General features: G+C 42.7%; 2 protein-coding genes across 2 annotated transcripts; both read right to left on the bottom strand.

Moving 5' to 3' along the window:
- Window positions 1-441: 441 nt before the first annotated feature.
- T265_05539 (hypothetical protein) lies at window positions 442-6,795 on the bottom strand (the record flags this gene model as incomplete). Its single annotated transcript, XM_009170573.1, has 2 exons — window positions 442-508; window positions 6,590-6,795. The coding sequence occupies 2 exons, from the start codon at window positions 6,793-6,795 to the stop codon at window positions 442-444; spliced, it is 273 nt and encodes a 90-aa protein (XP_009168837.1).
- Window positions 6,796-9,607: 2,812 nt separating this feature from the next.
- Window positions 9,608-17,748, bottom strand: T265_05538 (hypothetical protein; the record flags this gene model as incomplete). The annotated part of the gene is made up of 2 exons (XM_009170572.1): window positions 9,608-9,720; window positions 17,376-17,748. 2 exons carry the CDS (start codon window positions 17,746-17,748, stop codon window positions 9,608-9,610), a joined length of 486 nt encoding a protein of 161 aa, XP_009168836.1.
- Between the last annotated feature and the right edge of the window lie 6,164 nt (window positions 17,749-23,912).

Here is a 23,912-nt window from a genome sequence, read left to right as displayed (position 1 = left end):
TCGTTGTCTCAGAACCATAGCTCGTGTGGGTTGGTGTCGGCGAATCCGTAACGAGGCAGTTAGAAAGCGTGTTTTCGGTTGTGTAACGGGTACTTCCATTGAAGAATATGTCCAGCACCAGAAGCTACGTTGGTTGGGACATGTGTTACTTTTGCTGAACTATCGTTCGCCGAAGAGACTTCTATTTTCCATTCTCAACTCAGAGTGGCGTAAACAGAGAGGTCGCCAACCCTGACTTGGCATCCATCCAGATTGTCTGAGTGAGTGTCTGGGGATGTAGGCACCTCGGAACTGTTGTGGAAAGCTAGCATTAAGTCCCTTCCCCGCCCAGTTTTACTCTTTTCTTTACAATAGGGCTTTCAACTACATCATGGTTGCACGGCAGTGAAGCATCGGTTTTGAAAAGTGATGTAATACTGTCCATGATGACGATGATGATGATCAGTGTTTAACTGTACTGTGCGTGACTGGAACGTCATTCAATTCTATCCCAACATGACTAGGTGAACTGCTTAGCAGAAACTCTATCAAGTTCCATGTAACCTATTCCGATTTTTAATGCTCCCAGAAGCAATCGGCATAGGGCGCTGTTTACTTCGTTAATGCCCTTGGGAGAACCTTCTGTGGATGGTCAAACCTACTTGGAACTAAAAAACTAGCACATTAAGGCGAATGCATTCCTAACTGTCATCTAATTATATTTCTACAGAATAGCTAAATTAGTGCACTTATATTCGGTGATGGGGACCATCAGCGTTTAGTGCATTAAATACCTTACTACACATTCTGACCTACAATATTTTGAATGAATAGAATGGTATCGTCTACTCATGAATCTACTGTCCTTATTTGAGTGCCGTAGCTTTTCTAAAGTTTTCAAGAACCAAAAAGTGCCCTGAGACTCGAGTACCCACAGGTCCATATTTCTGCGCACTCCATATGCTTCAGCTGAACATTCCGACTCACGATACCAGTTGCCCATCTTATTGTTCCAAATATTCTCTCCTTGGTTGAAAATATGGTTCAAAAACTCTCTTCTCTTGAAAACGTCATAGTTCGGTTGACCTAGATTTCTCTCGATTCAGAACATCTTGGTATTGTTAATCAAACTCCGGTTGACAGTGAACACTTGTTTGCTCAGTCAGAATACCCAAGATATTGAGCAATGCAATTATTTATCTCTCGGAATCACTTGTTAGTTGAACTTTTGATCACCAGGATGAATTCGGATCTAGGGGAAAAGACAGTCAGATCAAATTTTACCTCCGGCAATTACCCGTAAATTCTGTTCTGTAAAAACTGTCTGCGATCGACAGACCACTTGAAACCAAATAGATGAAACAGAATCAGGAAGAAACGTACACGAGATCTAGAGTAGGACAGATATTCAGGGCTGTTGATACAAACAAGCCATAAAAATTAGATCATATCAACCATTAATCTGAAGCCAGTACAAGCTAAAACGCCCAGAAGCTCTTTACAGCCGTTTTATTTTTATTGAGAATCGTCAACAGTTCGCACCTCACAAAAATTCAGAGTCTCGAACCCACGACCTCCTAGTTAGTAGTTTGATCTGTTAGGTCTATAGTGACCGATTAGCAGTGTGTTTCATTCACACTCAGACGGGGTATGATAATTTGCAGTTTTAAGGTCCCTGCAGTGTGGTAAATCAAGCGCAACTCGTGTGCCAAACTTCGATCTTTTGCGTTCTTTAACTGATACTTCTGCCTCATTCAAGTGCACGGCACCTGAATGCAAATGCCTTTGCATTTCTCTGTTCATTTAGGACAAACCTCTGATCTGGAATTACCATAACGATCGGCCACATTGCACAATAAGATGACCATTTTGCCACGAAAAAAATTGAGGTGGAGTTCATTTATAAGCAGTCCATTGGGAACATTGATTATTTGAGTGTGAACGTTGAGTGGAACAACGCGCAGTAATTCACTGTTTTCTGATAACCGTCCAAGTATTTCGATTGAAAAACAATCAAGCGGAATGCACGAAATGTGCCCATTAACAACCGTTCGTTTTGGTGAAACTTCGGCTTACTGGTTTGCTCGCCCCGGAATGTGTCAATTTTCGGTGCAGAACAACCATAAGGTTTCCCTCTGTTGCTTTTAATGATGCCTGGGCACATCTTTTATCGGGAAAGATGTTTCCCGTTTTTCGAATAAAAGTAAGAGAACAAAAGAGCAGATACAATCACGGCTATTTTTATCTCCAACGTGACGATTGGTTTGCTAGCTAACCTGAGCTGGGCTGAGCAATCTAATTGTAAACGTTTCATCACTGGATGAGATGTCATGATCAGTGTGTTGTTGACTAGTGATAAAACGCTTGTGACCAGATTTTCCAGCTCTGCGAACAAACCAAAGACCATCTACGCTATCTGACCTGGAAACATCATCCTCAATAGCAAACTATAATTTCATGGTACAACTAACATCAGTCTAGGCGGAAAAGCTGAGGAACACCAAACTTCTACTATTCTATCGTCACCGGTGCACAACCGGCGATGATCTAGGGAAGTTCGAACCTTAGCCTTCCGGTTGTCACCAAACAGTTTGACCACCGGTGGCTCAGTCGCTGACATCCGAATTAGCCTTCGCCCTGCAACCAGGCTCTTGTCAACTAAAAAGCTAGCCAACATATGATTGCCGGCTGCGAAGTGCGTGATCTGTCGATGGCGCCTTGTTCTGTCTAGGTGCAAGTCAGTCACATTTCACACGAGACACTCGCGGCCGTATGGTATAGTGGTAAACTAGTAACACGAAGGTTAGGACACAACAAGAATGAAACATATATTGGCTAACGAAAGAATGTCTAAAAATTTGTTTAATTTTTTTCCACCATTTGCTATTTTCCAACAAGCCACACTTCGGAAAATGACAAACCGCGTACGATTAGCCTGAGTTTTTCAGAAGCTTCGTAAATGACAAAGCCATTAGCTTAGGGATCCTGGACCCTCGCATTATACTATGTGGTCATGAGTACCTGGAAATGTTACTGTAGGGATCTAACGCCACCTGAACTGTACCCCCAGGGTTGTGCGATTTGGGGACTCTGTCGAATCCAAGCACCGCATAAACACCGTTCCCCCACATTTTTCGCCAATTGTATAGGCCAAATAGTTCGGCCACTCCAGAAGCGCAAGCAGCAAGTGAAAGAGTTCTTGAAAAACTGAATTTGAACAATCCGTGCACTTGAGTTAAACCATCAGATCAATTTTGCTGACACACGTGTAGCTCGATCAGCACTCAGGCCCACACACACAGCAGTGGGTCGGAGACCCGACTTAGAACAGGAATCCGAACAATGATGCACAGCAAACTCAACGGACACAACTACAGATTGGGCCGTATCCCAGTCAGTGTCAGTCATGCTGACCGCTCCCAGTAGATAGATGATTTCGGTAGCAACGCAACCAGGATACACAATAGCATCATCAATAGCATCCTTACCGGTTATTATTCAACGGACTGTAATTGTTTAAAGGTTGCCCACGATAAATAGAACGTCGGAAGCCAAAAAGTTCAATAATTTCGGTCATTTTCAAATTCATGTCCAGCTGCCCAATAAATATCCGACGTCTTGACTTATATCATGATCTGTAAAGGCTTGAAAGTTAAACCCAGGCTTATGCATATTTTTCATATCCTTGTGAGAAATAAGCTGAAAGTAAAACTGATGGAATAGGTAACCTTCACCATTAAGTAGTAGTCGCCGCGCCTTGGACGCACAATGCATTTTTCTGCAAAACCCTAGTGGATGAAAGAAAAAAATTTCACGTCAAAATGTTGCACTTCTTTGCATATGTGCTCAGTCCAAAACTCACCCTCACCTGCATTAATTGTTTTGCGATTTGTTTTAAGTAATCTCTTTTCGAAATTTTTGGCGCATATTCGATTTTCTTCAAAGTCGATATTGGTGCTTTCATTCAGTAACCATAGCACCAACGCTGTTTTGCGTAACGACCGGGTGTACTACAAGTGCAGCAGGCAACCTTCAAGACCAACAAATGGCCGGGAAACCCAAAGAAGCACAACCACATATTGTCAAGGTTTTTGACTGCTAACAGCAGTTATCGAGTAAAAGTTGTTTACAAGAATGTCACCCCCGCATGTTTTGCATCCCCCAAGGCCATGTAGATGCTGGAATGTTCGGGGAATTATTTCAGCTGGAAAACTACCTGAAAGTTCCGTCCATTCTAAGTGGGTCAACGTTTTCCACAATTCGCGGTTTCTTATTACATTAGGCAACGTGGTGTTTATTGACCTTGGAGATTGGCTCACTTAAACAAATCACCATAATAGATCATTTGCAATAATACAGGAACATATACATAGACATTCTACATTATAAAGTAGCAAGCCTGAGAATGCCGTAGCTTTCACGAATCAATTTCATTGTGCGAATACTGAGCGGCCTTGTAGTCTCAGTGAGACGCCTTTGATTCAAATACTTAGTTTTCCCGCCATTCACACTCTTGATATCACTCAAGGTGCAGTGTGTATATGTCACATTAAAGTTGGCATGATTCAGCACAATGCTGAATTTTCAGATTTCTTCACTACTGGCAGCATCTTCCATTTCTGCGGCTTATTTGTGTTCGCAAGTGCTCCCCCTTCTGTTTGCGGGGGATGATTCTAATTGGACCATGTCGGTAACAGAGAAGGAATGAGTTCGAATTTCGGTCCTGGTGGACTTATTCACATGGTCATCCACTTGACTATTCCATGAGTTGAAATCTGGTTGCTTGACCGCTCTCCTGGCATACCAGCAATTTATCTAGGGTGGACCAGTCGTCATATCGTACGAAGACAACTCTGGTAGGAGAAATGGTTACTGGTAGTTGCGCACGTCATCAGCGCGAGTACATCTTCAGACTATTGTCTTATTTGTTCAGCTGCGCATCTCAACGAGTCTGTGGATATAATCCAGTGTTCCACGTCAGTTATTAAACCAGCTTGAAAACCAAACGCTCATTAGGGGCAGAAACATCTGCAGTTGTGAGCGAAAGAAAGTTGTAATTCAATCCAGGTTGTGGGATTTGTTTTTCCCAAGCGGTGATGACACAGAGGCGTTTTTCTCCATCTTACTACGTCATAACGAGTGTGGAAAGTCGAACGGACTAGTGAGCTTTCTCAGTTTATAAACAGCTCTTCATCATCTCAGGTCTCGGTGGGCAAATGAGATCTCATGAGATCATGAAATTCGCCGATTAAATATTTTATTCTGCCCCCCGAACGTCAATTTTTCCCGTCTCAAAACGATTATAAGTGAAATCATCCTGAAACGGTTCGGGTTTGAACCAGAGTTCTCATCGTAAATCAAGAAATTGGCGATAGCTCTTCCCTCTAAAGAAAATTTACTCAACGCAAAGACTGTGGACGCAACGGCAAGATGCCGTTCCGAGCTCTATCCACCAAAACCGGAATATCTCCTGAAGTTGCCCAACCACTGCATTCCAAAGCGTGAGCAGACGTATTCATGTGTAAATCGTTCTGGCAATTCTAACTGTTTCTGCAAGAGGATAGTGGAACAAAAATAAGAAACTAACGTTCATCGTTTCAGGGGAGGGGTATAATGAACATTCGGTGAAATTAGTACTGGGCAACTTTTCGCCTTTATATCCGAAGCGATGACTACTCAATCGTTCCGAAACATTTTCTCATTGATTTAGCACAAAGTTTCACATCTGGGTCTAAATATTAGAATTCTTGTACTTTTATGAAAGGTGTACCGTCCCCCCCCCCGAAGAAGAAGCAGTCGGCAAAAAGAATGTCAGCTGACATTTTGTAATACAAAAAATGTCATACGAGGGGCGTTTAACTCATAATACGGTCAAACTGCCTAGTATTGTCACGTTTTAGACGGACCATGCAGAAAGCTGTCGCTGTTGTTACCGAACTCATCAAAGCGAAGAGAAATTGTGCTGCTGGCGAGACTTAGTTCATTCGTCCGCATGTACTAATCTAGTGGGAGAAGTTGATGAGTAAAGTCTACCTACCTCGTTTGTGTTGCTAACGGTGTGACTGTTAACCGACCCGAAAAACGTGTTGAGTGTGATGAGTGAAATTCACACGTGAACTTATCATTTAGCTTGTAGTGTGTCACGGGACTAAAAGCGAGGGTTGTAATTTATTTCATAGGATGATTCGGTTGAGCATATTCCTTGCCTGGATGTATTGACATAGCTCAGTCTTCCTTGGAAGAACGGAGTAGTGCTCACAGAATGCAGGTCACGCATGCGTATTTCTTGCACGGTAAGCTATCGTTCCACCAAATGAACTCATACGCAGATGGTGGAGAGCAGCTTTATAACTTAGTCTCATCAATACACCCAGCTAACAGCGCTGGTAAGAAGCGTGCTACACGCTCAGTTTTTGTAGTTTATTTATGAAGTATTCACACAGTCAACGACCGGGAGAAATTTCATGCTTCCTACTAGTCGGTTTGAACTGCAGCGTCTCCAATCGAATAATCAAAACAGTTCAGCAGCGTTATTCTACTCAAACTTTTCTTCCCGGTTAGTCATTCTCTTCTTGCTTGCTTTTGTGACACTCTATGAACAATGAAAAACCCTTGGTGACGTCCGTGATAAACGGCGAATCTTCCAGGTTTGATGAGAGAGAGCTCTTGTGGGGCAAGATGGCCCAAGTGGTTAGAGCGCGAATTTACTGACCGGAAGGTCCGTGGTTCGAACCCGACCTCTGCCTCTCGACTTCCCCTGTCTAGGCTTGGGCAACCTGGCAATATCTCGGCCCACGTGCAACCTTCAGGTGGCATGGCAGTTAGGCATAGAAAGGGTGCTACGGCTGAACGAGAGCTCCTGGTTCAATTATCTAGAAACTTTCTTGCAGTTGTGACCGGAGGCACATTATCAAGTGTAAGGTCCTGGGGGCAACGGAGAATACGAACTGAATTCTTACTTCTGAGAAATGACCAAGATTGACCGGTATCATCTTTGTACCATAAGCTGTAAAAAGCTCGGTTGACCAAGAGCCACAAGGGTCACGTAAGACTGATTTTCGACGTTTAAATAACATGGTGGTAGGAATGGACTTGATAATAATAATGTGTGGAAACATACGCGAATCAGACACGAGAGAACCCTTAAATCCATACCAGCTGTGTTGTCAGGGCAGATAAATAAATCTCATCGATTAGTCACCTGACCGTCGTTTGACCTAGTCCACGAATATGTCAGTTTGGGTGCGACCAATCGCACGACCATTGGAATGTTGACCTCGTAATTTTAGACGCCTGATGTGCATACGGTTATTTTGTCTCTTATACTGAAGCATTCGAGCAATACACTCCAGCCAGTATTGTGGCGTCATTCGCTCGGTCTGTCCTTCATCCTTTCGTCTGTCGTCTAAGAGTTGTTCGTTTCCCTTAAGAAGCCATCCAGAGATGCTATCTGTAAGATTCACTCGCTCAATTTTAACTCGAACTATCGCATTTCGATTTTGAGTGAAACGTTTAGTTAACCGTAGCTGAAAGTTTTGGCGTTTTAGCAGCTGTCTCCAAGTACCTAGAATGGTCATCTTAACGGCTGTCTTGCGGGAATTTTGGCGACATAAGCACGTGGTAGATAACTATAAGTTTGCACTGCTTGCAGCGAACCCTTGCCGTATATTTGTTCTGACGATCCTGCACGGTAATTCTACGGAAATCTGCCTCAGAACCAGCAATTTCGCAACAGGGGACCTGCTCCACCAATCTTTGTTTACCTGTTCTTTAGTGAATAAATGTTTTAGACAGAACCCCCATAGAAGCGTTGTGGATGAAGATGGATGGAGGCTGGATGAAGGATGAAGGTGAGGACGGCCCAATTCCGTTTGGACACCTAAAATTTTTACACCGCGGCTTCAACTTGAGTCAGTTATACGGCTTGTGTCTGCCTACACCATTCAAAATCTACTGAGGATATTAGCTAAAGTCACATATTGGATTAAAAAACTAGTTCTGCCTTTTTCAGGGTCTTGTCAGACCAGCCGATGTTGTAAGGCCTCAAGCCCTGGTATCTCTACCGATTTGTAGACCGATTCACCTTCCAAAGGGATAATCGGTGATGTGGTATCCAAGACCACCTATACTCGTTTTCTGGTGAAGCCAAACATCCCAGGCTTGGACCTCAGCGTCATTGTTTGCTTTGCGCGACTGTTCAGTGAAATCTTACCTCAAGGGTGCAATCTGACACAATGTCTTGATGCACTCATGCATGTGGCAAACGTACGAAACCGAAAAAGAGAATCGATAAGATCTGTACTTGAAATCAATTTGTTACAACCACTCACATTAAAGTCCGTGAAATTTGGAAGGATGTCATTGTTTGATTTTCATACCAAATTCAGCCAAACTCGATGAGGTGAACAAATTTGGGTGGAAGTGCCTGCGAATCGTCCTTATTCCATACTGAGATTTCTAAATCACTCATCATTTCAACATTGTCATCTGTAATAACCGTGTACTTGTCGGACAGTGGTTGTAGCTATTCCAGTTTCATTCACCGATGGTTCGGGGTAGTAAGCTGCCTACTACCTGTTCATTTTCAAATCGTTTAAGGACAATAAGAAAAAGTAAAGCCATGACCCAGGAAAAGCTCATAATCACTGGCCGACAAAAGGCTCAGTATGCATTTTCAAAGTGTCCAATTGTAGGATAAATGAGAATTCATTGACTGCTCACCAAATATTCCTTGTAGAAGCAATCGTCGTTTTATCCACTTTGACTAGGTCTCAGCCTTCAAATCTCATGTAACGAGCCCAAACGCGGCATTTTCCCAAAATGCATATGAAACAATCGGCTGGAGCCTGCCCACTAAGATTTTCAATACAATATTTGAAAAAATCTACTCACTGAACACTCGCTCGGTTGTTCTCGTAACAATCTTGGAACACTTTGAAATACTAATGCTCAGCAGTCATTTCCCTCAATTTGTGTTGGTCTTCTCACTTCATCGGATGGATCAACTGGTCCGATAAAAAACAGGCACGTCCGGGTGAATGAAAAGTGTAAATGAGAGGAAAGTCTAATTTTGGGGATGTCCATCACCCACCCTATTGCAAGTGTCATGATATTCAGATTCTACTTTCCAACTGACGCGAAGCGGAGTTACAAGAAACCATATTACTTGCATGTATTATCAGTAGTATCAACCATCACACCAGTACTCGAGATGCCTATGATTTTCTCGACATGCAGTTGCTGTTGACCTTTGGAAAGCCGGCGCTGTCTTAAATAACCTCTCGTAAATACTTGCTGAAAAATTAATGGGTCTTTATTGGTAGTTCTTTTGATAAAATGCGTGCAATCTGGGAAGGCCAAGTAACCAATTGTTCATAGTCACACCACTATCGTTTGGACCGACGTCCTCCTGTTCTGGCGCAATTATTTCGGTGAGTCCACACCAAAGAGCGAGGCACTGGACTCGAGTTTCGCTCTTATTAGACCTCATCAGCAGTGCATATCCAATGGCTGTGCCAGGATTTAAACCCCGGACATCTGACATGCGAAGCGAGCGTGTAACCACTACTCCACCAACGCACGTTGGACGTGTTTTGATACCTGAGAAATTACTCCACCACATAACTTATCAGGTACGCCTGGAGGTTACCAGTGCTTGTTTTTGGGCAGGTTTGTGGTTCGCAACGTGAACGAAATACAGTGTATTGCAGAAGGTTGACCCAGCATCCGTTACATTTCTACCTTTGTGTTGATTACTGGGAAAAACCTGAACCAGTGAAGTGGTTTTAGGGAATTCATGCAAATAATTGAAAGGAAATGTGCTCGAAACATGTGCAGGCCACGTCATTGCAGCCTTCACTGTTTTATCAGGATGTACTGCTGACGTCACTCACACAGATCAAGGTCAATCGGTTGTCGTAAATAGAACACGTATACAGATTGTACTGTTGAAAGGTATCCGAAAGCAGTTGTTTTATCAGGATGTACTGCTGACGTCACTCACACAGATCAAGGTCAATCGGTTGTCGTAAATAGAACACGTATACAGATTGTACTGTTGAAAGGTATCTCGAAAGCAGTAAAATTCTCCCGCTTAAGATGTGATTCGCTTTTCTCTCTTTAGTCAGATACGAAACATTTGGAGTTACGCATTCACTTTCGTAAGGATTCCTGTATGATGAGACTTATTCCGAAATTGATTTTATCAAGAAGAACCACCAGTGTGATTTTTCAATAAGAAATTTCTATTCAGAGTGGTCAAACAAAATTTATTTCTCAGATGATTTAGAGCAATATTTTCGAATAAACTCAGGTGTCTCGGAAACATTCTAAGAGGGAATGCTGAGAGTCGCTCTACTGCGGGTTAATTTCTCGCCCTGTCTGTCTCCCTCCCCAAGTGGGCTCACTTTCGCATAAGTGGATAAATCCGGCTGAATATGTAGACTAACCAAGAACGCTCATCCCCAGGATTCACACACCGTAGCTGACGTAGCAGGTGACGAAATGCATTTTATTCCTGTCTGACGTAAAACTAGAGCACCAGCTTTCGCCATTTCGTTGGAATATTCTATAATGAAAATGCAGTCGTTGTACGGGATAAATATTACACCGTGTTGAATTATAAATTGACTTGCCCAGAACTACCGCAAACCCTGACCGATTCCCCAGAACATCTAGGACTTTCTTTGTTACCTAGTTAAGCAGTCGTGTCTAGTTTTATTCGTCTATCCCGAATAAATTTCTAACCACAACCTTATCAGTTTTCGAAACGATGTCTTGTCGATGCCTTGGGATGGCTGCGGTGTTATCGCGAATAGTGACCAGGAGGTGGGCAACCTTGAAAATAGAAATGTACGTGGACTGCGGGCTTTAGCTTTGACGTCCGACCCGAAATTTTGGCACCGGCCCCTGTTTTTGCTCACAAAGATGGAAACAAGATTGATCGAAATCGGGCACCCCGACAAAACCGATCGGTTGACGTTAGCGTCACTGCGGTCAGAGTGAAAACACTCAGTCTTTTCCTAGCGCCTAGCTAATGAACAAGGCTTCGGGGTTGCAAACACAGGACCTGTTTCATTTTGTCCCTTGCATTAACCTACTAAGTATTGGGAATCTCGAAATAGGAAGAGCTTTTACTCTGGATGTGAGGCACCCACCAGAAAGCAACAGACGGGCCTATCTTGGAACAAACGGCTACTATGAACTGAAAAATCGTAATACGTAATAACGTAGGTTTGTGGTGATTGCACTAGCCTACCCCTAAACTCAATTCTTAGTAATCCAATAATCTTAAAAACAAAGCAATGATGGTAAACTTTAAAAGTTCCCTGTTGGTCTCCAAAGAGCTTTGCGCCATCCAAGATGGATCGAAGACTGATATATCTGTAGCCTAGGTTCTGAGTCCACCCGGATAATTTTGAACCAAGCGTTTAAAATTTGGTTTCTCATCGCATACATTCCCATCTTAATTGTAAATGATATGGAAAAAAGATCCTACCAAAGGAAACCTACTGTAAATGTTTGGAACACCTTTCGTAACTATTTACATTTCTTCGATAGTATGTGAATACATCTTATTAGTTCTATTTTGCTTCATTCACCAAGTTGATAAAGATCGATATTCCTAACCAGCAGAAGTACGAGAAATGCGTTCTTTTTGGTTCACTTACCACTTTGTCTTCGACATTTGGAAAGTTCCAGAAGCTGATCATCCCTTTTCTTTCGGATAGCACCATACGTTGGTAATCATCAGATCAGGATTGCCCGTTTCGCCTTTGATGGGTTATTGGAGGAGAGGGAGATCGATAACCACGTTTTTTTAATCCCAAATGTCAGCATGAATAATGGGCTTTTGTTGAACGGAATTTTCCAGGCGCCAAAGTACTTTGTGTTATGTTTTACAATTGGCCACTTGGAATTTTTGACATTATGTGGTAAGAATAGGCTTGCCGATAGCGGGAGCGTTAAACGCCACTTGAAATATACACCGACGTCCCTTGGCAAAACGTTTATCGTCCTATGTAACTGCTCAGTATATAGCTTTAGTGGGCTTGACTTCAGAGACAATCCAAGTGTGTTTCTTCCAATTACTTCCATTTGCACCGAAAACTTTCGTCAGGAGTAGGCGCGGCACCAACGGGCTGAGCACGCATGAGGAAAACAATGACGCTTTTGGGGGTACCGACGGCACTGGGTTCTCAAGTGGGTCTCTCATGTATCTTGTGGTCCATCTCAAAAATTGTGTGCATAAGTTCCAGTTTGAGTAGCAAAATGATCCAACAAACCACTTGTTGGAAATTTTAATGAAACTGTCACTTGTGCTCGTGGTTTTATTCTTGAAGCTCCTTTAGGGCCAAAACAGGGGGTTGGTGAACATCTAGTTCTCACTGATGGAGCTTGCGCCTGAGTACTGCCAGACTCGTAAAAAGGATAACTCGGATAAATTCAGGTTAACTGAGCAACTTTGCGTTTCACCTCCATCACGCACAATGTTCTCCCATAGATTTCACTCAGGTTCACAAATGCAACGTTTTTTATATGAATCATGATTTATTCCGGGGCCTGGGTACCGTAAACTGGGCTATATTATAAACGAAATCTTGTTAAATTTTACCGCCCACAACGGTTAGACTATTGCGTGGTTAGCACTCAGAAATGCAATTCGGTCTGTACTAAAATGAAGCGAATTACCTGCTTAAGCCTAGATTTACTAGCCCAACATATCGAACCACGAAGTATCCAATCAGATCGATCTCCATGTGCCACTCAAGAAATTGCAAATCACATCCTACTTAATTCGATCAACTTTACATCCCGAAATAAAGATACCTTTTCTTTTCTAGCAAACGTATTTTGTCACCAATAAAGAATAGTTAGAAAAGTTTTCAAAGGCGACTACTACCCACAAAAAAGTAAGAAGTCTGGCTATCAGCTTGAAAAAGCGTTGATTGGTTAATAAAACTTGCTGGCTGTGCACCGAAACCGTGGGGAGGAAACCAAAGGGTTCGATTTCATTTCACCAAAGTTTTTTTCGAAAAATTTGCTCATGTTTGTACGGTATTTTGGATCTGAGTACAACGTAGTTGACTGGCAGTGCGTTCTGTAATCGAGTTCCCTAGATAACAGTCGCCATCCTTATATTGGACCAGTATGTGCGTGCTCAAGTCTTAATGGCGTCCACCTAATTCCGAGTAATTATTGAGTCTCAAAGTAACAAGGACGTTTTCGCTTTATGTTCTTCACCTACTGTTTTGCGCTCGATTACAGAACTATTTGTTGAAGGCTTTGGAAAAAATTGCATGAGTGTGCCTCAATAATGAGCGGAGGTTCTTTTTACTCGTATAAGCAGTCCACATAGCTACAGACGGTAATTGTGTATTCATTGAATTACGCATTTGTAGAAGCTCTAGGAATTGTGATGTTTTGGTGTTTTCGTCTCCGGGAAGTGCGGTAACTCTTTTACTAAAAGTCTCCTCTGAGCCGCAAACTGTGTTAACGCAATTTTTTCCACGTTTTGTCAAGTTTGGTTCAGGAAACTTGCAAACTTCCGGTATCTGCGCGTTACAGATTGGAAACACATCGCCAGTGTATCGCTTGTGTACGTAAAATGGAACATAGAAGTACAAATTGTTCGTGTTCCGTACCAGGTGTTGAGTAGACGGTTGGGCTGAAAACGTCAAACACTTGTTTTTGTTTTATTTGTTCGGTTTACTGAATGCTGATTTTACGTAGGTTCGATCGCTTCTTCTGGCTTTCACTGCATTTATGCGTAATAGTGATTTTGACCGTTGACACCCAAATCAACCGTGTTTCAAGGATATTCACGGTATAAATAGGAGCGAAGATTTTGTAAAGTCAACAGGCACCCGTTCCTCCGGGAGTACTGTCCCCGGAATCGAAGTTCAGCATTCTTTGACTAAAGGGTCTATCTGATTTGCAGGTACGTTTTATTCGCTTATGCATATTAAAGCCGAAAGCTCAGTGCAGTTATGATATTCCTCTGCGCAGTGTGTGACATCGAGGTTGCCTCGAAATTCCGTAATATGCGTATTCAATGTGGATAACTGCTTGATCGCACAAAAGCTATCCGTTGCGTTAAATCCGAAACGAAGTTCGTCTCCACTTCCCGCATAGAAAAAAATTTCTGAGGCTGCAATTCTTTTCCGTATTTTTCATCTTGCTTATGTCGACCGCACAACTCAGCGGACACGTCCCCAACGCGGTTTAATCCGAGATTTACAAGTTCTGTCAACTCCACAGCCTCACGACAGCGCACTGATATGACACTGTTTGTCTTAACGAGCGCGGAAGTTGTACTTGCTTTAGAGTCAAATAGAGCATCTTTTCCAAACCTTGGATCCTCACATCCGACACGGGATAATTCGGCAACTGTTTGCAGCCTGATGTACTGTGAATTCCCAGTCACCCAAATGGTGTTAATCCCACTGATTGAGTTAGGCCGCCGTCCTATTAAGTAGGGCGGAATCTTGAAATGACCTTAGAGGACAGCATCCGTTTTGAGTGGAGAGTGGATGCTGCAAACTTATTCAGCGGACAAGTTGACCTGACGTGAAAAATATTCACACACATTAAGGTACAATCGGAAGCAGGCTAACAATTCCACCTCTATCTGAGCTCAGCTGGTAACTTCACGCCTACATCAAACAAAACCCTCCAATCGATTTGTTCCCCATGGCTATTTATTTGTCAGACCAGAAAAAACCGATTCAGTTGACTCTGTTGACCATTTTGGAAACAATAATATTTCAAACACAAACCTAGAAAGTCTTGATATTGAAAGGATTACTTGTAAACTGATTCGACGTCACCTCAAAATAGGGTAGTTCGCCAGAGTGCTTAGAAATTGAGAGCGCTTAGTTTGGTCGACAGGCAAAAATAAATCACCAGTCAAGTCAGACGTCTTTGGTCTCAACTTGGTGAAGCCTCCTCTGAGACCCTCCGTGTTGATCAAGCCCGAAGTCAACTGGCTCAGCCGTGAACTGGACAGGCCTATCTAACTGTATCCTCCATTTCGCGGCATGGGAGCTCTAAGTACGCCATCTCCTTCCAAGTTCTTATCCACCCCACCAAGTAGAGAGGCAAAGACCTACATGAGAACAGTCAAAAAGGGCCTTTCTTAATTCCCAAGCTGATGCCTTGTGTTTTCTTGTGAATGGTCCACATCAAGCTTCGAATGTGGTGCTATTCTCTCAAAACCTAATTCGGGATTTTTATATCAATATTGGCAGGACCAAATTAAGCGCACTGGAGGAACTTCGCCATGTGGTGATTGGAGAATCTCTATGTAGTGACTGAACACAGATCGCGTGTGACTTCCGGTCTGATATCCGAATAGCCTTATTTGATCGACGTTGTTGGCAATACTGAAGGGCACAAAGACACCCCAAATGCTTTTTGAAACAGGTATGCAGCAAAACGTTACCAGAAATGTCTAATGTCGTAAACAAATTCAATCGACATATTTATATATCGAGCCGGGGAATGCGAACAAGTCAATCCTCAACTTATCAAAATGGCCAACAAAGGGGAACCAGTGTAAAAATGACTAAAAGACTGACCAACAACGTCTATCTACTGGTGTGCACCTGTTGTAAAGCTACGTTAGATAAATCACGAGAACCTTATCTCAACAGGCAAATTGTTAAAGCTACTTACGGCTGAATTGTCAAACAATTCAAAGATATAAAATGTCAAGCTCATCCCGTAGCACCAGTTATTGTTATTTGTGAGGATGGTGTTAAATTACTACACGATAACACACGGCGTAATCCGTCGCACTCGGAATTCAAGTTCCCTACCTACCATCATCTCCGTGGTTCTACTCTGTTGCCAGCTGCCAGAAGACAGGACAAGGCTAACTTGCGAGGCCTAAAAACTGACGCACGACACGCCGTGTCATTCGTCACATGTTTGTGATTAATGTAGCTACGAGGTAAATCATTCAAACGCCACATGTGATTAGGCGTTAGGGCCCGTCGACCAGACCCTCAAAAATGTTTGGTCACCCAAAACAGGTGTTTTCAAAACACCTACGCAGATATTTCAGTTTATCGGGAAAGGAAATATGGTTTATCACGACTGCAGTAGTGAAAAGAGCTTAGCGGCAAAAAAACGGACAGTTTTCTTTCCACAAAAGCACTCCCTGCTGCCTGAGGCGCCTAAGCTTTTATTTCAGTTTATCGGGAAAGGAAATATGGTTTATCACGACTGCAGTAGTGAAAAGAGCTTAGCGGCAAAAAAACGGACAGTTTTCTTTCCACAAAAGCACTCCCTGCTGCCTGAGGCGCCTAAGCTTTTCTTTTAAGATCACCTCTTCGCTGCATGGTTAAACAGCAAGCGAGTGGAAAACAAATCGTCACACATTCCTGCAGGTTTTGTCTCGTTAAACCTCATACGTTCTGCAGTCAATCGACATAGGAGGCAAAATTTAAAAAATATGCATCGAATCCATGCGTGAACTCCAGAATAAGCATACTGATGGTCCTGAGTAATTTATTTAGTGCCTGAGGTGGCTGTCCTTTCGCACTAAGCTAGAAATAACCTTGCTCTGAATTGTAATTTCTTAACTGATGTCCATTAGTTGTAAGGTTTTTGATTAACCCAATATCTTGAGCCTGTGCTGAGGTAGGTTCTAGTTGCTCAGTTGCCTCCTGGGGGAGCACAGCAAAGAAAAATTGCTCTCAGCGATCTACATTCATTTACATAGCAATTTGGTGTTGATGGGGTACTCAGCTGGAACCCAATCTCTCCACTCGACTATGGTGTTCTTAAGCAACTGAAGTTGCTGCACCAGGCCGCCTCAAGTTCCAGACGATACGATATTCCAAACAGGATGGAAATAGCACTAATTTGGCTCTAACGGGGGAGGCCCACCTGGCTTTCCTCTGAATCTCTCGGTAATAATGTTCACCTGAACATGCCGCAAAAAGACTGCCCAATTTTCCAGTCTGGACGCGGGTATTGTTCGGCTAGGTCTCGCGCTGGCACCGGCCGATGCACAAATGAGTTCATTTCATGAAAATTGCTTGGTTTTGCAACGCATGAATAGCTACGTTCCACAAAATAGCTAAGACGATGTCATCAAATTACGCGGTATCCATTTGAACCCTATAGTCACAGACAAATGCCGATAAAGCCCTCAGTGAACTTTTTTAATAATGGAAACTACTCACAAGGTTGCTAAAAACTGCTCGACAGCCCATGACCGGTATTCGCCCTACTTGGGGTTCATCAGGTAGGCGCAGTCCCCGAGTTTCCGTCAACCTTATGTTCTAAATGAACCCGAATTGGTCTGTTTTCGAGAAATACACCCATTTACATATCAATTTGGTTTTCACGACAGACTCAACTGAACCTTGTTGTAGAATATCATAAACGAGAGGTTTCGTTGAGTCTCTCGTGAAAACAAAATTGATTTGCAAATGAGTGTATTACTAAGTGAACTGTTTCGTCCACAATGTCTACACAAATCCGCCCATATTCGGATGATTTTATTTCATTCTGCTCATAGTCACACCGCTTTCGTTTGAACGGTCGTCTTCCCGTTCTGGCGTAATTATTCTGGTGAGTCCACACCAGAGGGAAACAGTGGACTCGAGTTTCGCTCCTATTTGAACCCCGGACATCTGACATGCGAGGAGAGCATGTAAACACTACCCCACCAACGCAGGTTGGACGCATCTGAATTTTCACGTCTGAACAGGCGAACGTGTTCGCACTTGAGCGATGTGATTGGTGTGCCCGACCCATCGAACGACGACCCAGTAACTGTCCTGGATGTAATTAGTGTGCCCTTCGATGCTTCACTCGAGAGAAATCAGAAGATTCTCTCAATTCTTTAACGACCCAATGCAGGACAGAATATTTCCATGCGTGTTGGGCCCGCATCGGAAGATGTCAATTCCAAAGTTGTAAGTGACGGCGTTTTTTAGTACTTATTAAATCCTTGCCGTCTTTCGTATCACAACAGTGATAAAAAACAGCGATTCACTGTAGTACAACCATAAACTATTTTAATTCCTTATTTTGAAGAAAAAATGGAGGGAGAAAGGATTTGCTGCTGAACTCTAGAATCGTTCCGAGATGTTTGTACCCTCAGACACGCATTCGGAAAAATCCGAATGGAAACATGCAAAAAAACGCTTTTGGAATAGATATTCGGATCTGTTTTGTAGCTGGCACGGTGGGTAAATAGTTTCCCATCCTGGGAGACAGGTCACACTCAGGCAGTTCACAATTTTTCATACACCTCTTCCGGGGCGAAGTTTGGCGACCACTCTTCCTGTGCTACTATGAAGTGGGTACAAATGACAGCAGTGTTTTTGGATAATGATGATTCAGCATGCGTAATACATGGCCAAACCACCGCGTGGAGCCTTCTGAATGGGATTTTTCTATTCCATAGTTTCATTTGGAACTAGGCGTCACACCTCATGGTGGTCAATGACTTAGGCATTTGAAGTTTCCCGTTAGGTTTGATTGTGCGACCTAAACAAAAAAGCACCGTAGCCTATGCAAATGTCACATACTTCGATAGTGAACCACATGCCAAAACACGGTGCCCCCTTCTCGCGGGTTGAGTTGCCGTGAAAAAATCAAAATTGTTCAGCTGTAGCAACGTTTCAGTGCCTAACTGCCATGCCACTAGAAGGAAGCACGAGGGCTGGGATAGTGCTAGGTCGTCCAAGCCTAGACAGGGGAAGTTTTAGATGCACAGGTCGGGTTCTAACCACGGGCTTTCCGATCAATAAATTCGCGCTCCAACCGCTGAGCTATCTTCACTGATAGTTCACTTGTTAACTTCAGTATCTTGATTCATTTTACTTCATACAACGGAGATAGAATTTCAGACTTATTCGCTTCGAAGCGCTCCATAGATAGATATTACTTCTGAGCGAGTAACGCTGCTTACCTGATGAAAAACAATTCAGAATGCCAAAAGAGTTTGTCTGCGTTGTTTGATAGGTTTTCTTATAAAGAAGGAGTAATCGTTTTATTCAAACATGTGCAGCCGATTTATTGGAATCTTAACGAAATAACACTGGTTATTTTATAAATCAGTTGCAATTATTTCATTTCCCATTAAATGAAGCGTCTGGCGGGTGTTTATTTCCGCTTGACGAATAGTAAAACGCTCTGATCCGTTTCAACTGAGAAATGTTGCCCTTCAGTAGTTCACTGATGTGTGAATACGATATGAAAGACAGAGCGGAACTTGAGCGATGACAAATTCCGCTTGAATGAAATCGTCAGACTGCCTAATTGATGGTCATCACGACTGGGTAAATTTTTGCATCATTTGATGTAATTAATTGTGCCAACTTTGAGGAGCCTATTTATTTATTGCAATCAAGCACATGATTTGTTTTTCTTTTTTACACAACTCATGTGACTTTCGTTTTTTTAATGAAAGTTACTCGTCTAGACAAGGTAGTTTAGCGAGCTTGTTACACGGAACAAACAGTGCACTGGGATGTGCAAAGCGTTGTTGATATAATCAACAGGCTTGGTGAACTTTATCCAACCTCTTGGATACCCAGGCTCTTCTGGTCTTTTGAATTTTTTTCTTTTGGATAATATGGCGAAAGAATCGGCCTTGTCCTGTTCACTGAAATTCCTCTGTTCTGCGCATGGGACCGTATGAATGTTTCTCAATCCGAAATGGATGACAACGGGAGTTTAGGTGATCATAAAGTCGCATGTAACAGTTTCAGAATTTATCACACGTGCATATCCTTCACAGTAGAATTCACTTTCACATCAGTGCGATTTGAAAGGTCTTGCTGTGTCCTAGGTTGATTGTTTTAGTGAGTCCACCTTGGATGTGAAGCACTAAAACCTGGTTGCACATCTCATGACATTAGAAAAATACTTTACCCGCTTAACCGTTAGGCCACGAGCGAAAGCTCAGCATTACGATAGGTTCTTGTTGGAGAAAAAAAGAAGAAAGAACGCGTCCAGCTGTAACACCCTTCGGTGCTTAGTCAATCCGAAATGGATGACAACGGGAGTTTAGGTGATCATAAAGTCGCATGTAACAGTTTCAGAATTTATCACACGTGCATATCCTTCACAGTAGAATTCACTTTCACATCAGTGCGATTTGAAAGGTCTTGCTGTGTCCTAGGTTGATTGTTTTAGTGAGTCCACCTTGGATGTGAAGCACTAAAACCTGGTTGCACATCTCATGACATTAGAAAAATACTTTACCCGCTTAACCGTTAGGCCACGAGCGAAAGCTCAGCATTACGATAGGTTCTTGTTGGAGAAAAAAAGAAGAAAGAACGCGTCCAGCTGTAACACCCTTTCGGTGCTTAGCTGCCATGTCACCCGAAGGAGGCTCGAGGGCGGGGATACTGCCAGGTTGTCCAAGCCTAGACAGGGGAAGCCGAGTGGCGGAGGTCGGATTGGAACCACGGACCTTCCGGATTTTTTGTTCCATGAAAACTCTCGATCCCCGAGGTTTCACCAACGAGTGAATGTAGTGGTTACACGGACATGCTACTCTCAGTTCTCATGCATTGTTTAGGGTCTTAGCAGTTCATCGTGGGCTCGCCTATCCCCACTACCATTTAGTGTCTGACAACGCAAATATTTTAACAGCATTGGGCAGTGGTGGGATGATTTTGTTCATCTTTCTGACAGAGACACTATCCTGTTTGGTAGCAACGACTTGCCCACAACTGCGTGTAACCATGTTTGTTGGTAGTTAGCTCCTCTTCTCCGTCATTGATTCCATAGACAAACTTTGAATCAGTAGCGTTAGATCAACTAAAGCGTCCATTGTTGCCGTAAGCCAGTGCACAAAACTGAATGAAATCATTGACACTAGGGTTAGTCGTTCAACCTCAAAGATCCACTCATCCGAAAAAACAAAACCATTCGCAATTTTTATACCAGCATGTGCAAGATAACTGTAAATCGCTCGCTCCGTGTTGGTTGTAACTCCACGGTAGGTTGATTCGCATACATACTAAGTGGAAGAATCCAGACAACGGAACACCCACAAATATATTTCCCCAAAGGCACAATTAAGAACACCAGACAGAGGAGAAGACTAAGTGTTCCAGTTTTACTTCTACGGAAATAGAGAGTGGGGTAGTCTATAGGAAACGATGTTCATATTTTTCAGCAATTAACTTGCGATCTGTTCAAAAATGATGTCCCGGATCCAGTGACACTCACTTAGAATACGACCACCGTTTTTGTGTTGTTGAACTACCCCGGTGGGGATGCACGTGGGGGGGTTTAAATTCCATCGCTCCGTAAGAAATTATGCTCAAGTACAATCGAAACTGGGTGTGAAATTCTTCAACCGAATATTCTGCACAAACGCCACAGTTGGTTATAAATTTTTTCAAAACTCTCCCAAAGTCCATGAACTCTTTTTTTCCAACCGATTTGTTCGTTTGCATTTCATAAAACCCGCGCTACTACAACGTCAATGCACCAACCGATGTTAACTGCCTGTAGTCATTTCTGTTCGTATTTTATGAAACAAGACACATTGATGGCTCCAAAGAATGTAGAAATAAAATGCGAAAACCAGAAATTTTGTCACAACGCCGCACCGGACACATGCGTCAGAATATTTGTCATCACGGTGTGCAATACAACAGTACCCTTGAATGGAAGACAGTCACGCTTTTGTCAGGTTGCAATGTTGGCGTCTGCCTGTCTGAGTCTGATTCTGGTTTCGATTTGACAGTACTTACTTCCCATTTGGAAGCAAGGAGTTTGGGAAAACAGGTTTGTATATCGAGTGGAGAGTTTGGTGTAAGCCGGCAACCAGCTGAGAGTACAGCTATCATGGGGGTTATTTATAAACTAAACGTTCAGGCATAATGTTCTGGTAACCATAAAAACTGAATGTGTGGGGTGAGAACGAAACAAACACTCCAATTGCTGCCTGAAAGCTGTGTTCTACTGCCGGCGCAATTTAAAGGAGATTCTCTGCCTTGGTAGTGTAAAAAATTGTAGGTGTCTGGGTTGACCTAGCCAGCCAGTAAGACTTGTGGCACACACCCACACTCAATAGATTTCCCACTTCTGAGGATTCATTGTGTCCAGTACACAGCTTGCCAATTGTATTGCAGGCGATTAGCCCGTAGTAGACGTATCATCAGTTGGGTGTTGATCAATAACCATCTGATCAGTAATCAATAAATTCACGTGAGTTTACATTTTACCAACAGCATCTGATTCGTTTGTCTGCGGACCCAGAAGGTTAACAGGGGGACGAATCCGTGACTAAACAGCACGACCAAACCACTGGAGTGTGTGAGATTTCTTATGATTCTTCAATAGACCTCTTCGTTTAAACCTTGCGCCCTTCTCTGATGCGAAAAACTTGTGAATCGATGTTTTTTGAGGCGCTAAATATAGCCTTGAAAGATTCATTCAAAACAAAACTGTAGAATCAGTTAGATCAGTGTTAACTTAATGGCGAGTTCTCATGCCATAGTTACAAAGTCCACCGTTTTTTGTCTGAAGGAGGCAGATATATTTCTAACTTGTCCAGAAATTAGGTTATAAAATTAGACGTCAAGGCAGAATCGTGAAGTCAGTGAGACAGCACTTGAACACAAACTGATAGTACATTTGGTCGGTTTATCTAACATATATATGCAAAGTTTATTTGGCCAGTGAATTTCTTACGTGAAGACAAGTTAGATTTTTGGGAAGCGCACACTGTGTGGGTCACATGTGTGTAGTTATTTACTGATTTCCGCAATGAAATTAGACGATCTAAAGAGCAAATTTCTCCTCAGTCACACTCGGCGTTCATTTCTCAGTATCATGGCTCCTGTTGGAATGTGTATGCAGTTATTTACTAAAGCCAAACCGCAGCTTATTCCCATTCACACTTCACCCAGATGTGTCTAAACGAAAGTTCCACCATAACTGATTTAAAGCTGACCAGGAGATTGAACAAACAAGCACCGCCTATATCCTATGGCAACGCCTCAGGAGCGCTACTAGTATCAGATGGTGTCAACAAATTTGTGAGGAGTTAAGTAGGAAAACAGATATTTGGTTGTGCAGCAGGTAATTTTAGTCGCGAAAAACTTCCAGCGCCATCAACTGAGGTGGCTCCGTCATGAGCTACACATGCCTAAAGACCAGTCCCCTTGACTTATCCTACGTTTAGCTGAAAAAATTGCAAAAAATGTCGGCTGACTGGTGTCAGTGATATTCGTGTTTTCACTTTCTTTATAGAGTGTCCGACTGAGCGCTCGGAGGTGTGAGCACATCAGAATGCTTGCGATAAGCCATCAACAGGTTCCCTCACCCACCCATCTTTTTTATTGTTTTTAGTCTAAGGCTTTAAATATTTTTAGACACACCTTTTGGTTGTACAGCAGTGAAGCGTCAGTAACAAATGTTGCTGTCTCTGATGATGAGGATGATAATGGCGATGATATGAGACCGCGAACAGCACTGCGGAACTACAGCGCACAAGTCTTTCGTTCTACTGTTGATTTGTAATTGCAGTGGGTAAATGACTTTGAAAACAAATATGACTACAACTCGATACGGATGAAAACAAACTCTATTGATTACTCATTGACTATCACTCGAATGTGAACGAATGCTACAAAGCAATTCCACAAATTCCGTAATGAATCTCGCTTTTCAGTGGAAGTGAAGAGGACTTACGAGAGAACATACTACCCGCATGCCTCATCAGTAGCATCGACGTAACACCATTATGGTTTGAAATCATGATCAACCAGAGTTTCACCCCGAGTTCCTAATTTAATTACTAATCAAAGCAGAATTTCTGCTTCATATTCTGCTTTATCTTTAATATAGCAGTCGTAAAGCTTTGCGGTTCTGGTTACGTCTTCTCTCAGGCAACAAAATTTCGTTTTGCACAATCCTTGGATCACCTCAGGTTTATAGCCCGAATT

The sequence above is a fragment of the Opisthorchis viverrini genome, assembly GCF_000715545.1.
Source record: "Opisthorchis viverrini unplaced genomic scaffold opera_v5_102, whole genome shotgun sequence".
NCBI lineage: Eukaryota > Metazoa > Platyhelminthes > Trematoda > Opisthorchiida > Opisthorchiidae > Opisthorchis > Opisthorchis viverrini.
The sequence above is the reverse complement of the archived record's forward strand: the minus strand, read 5'-3'. Positions and strand labels throughout refer to the sequence as shown.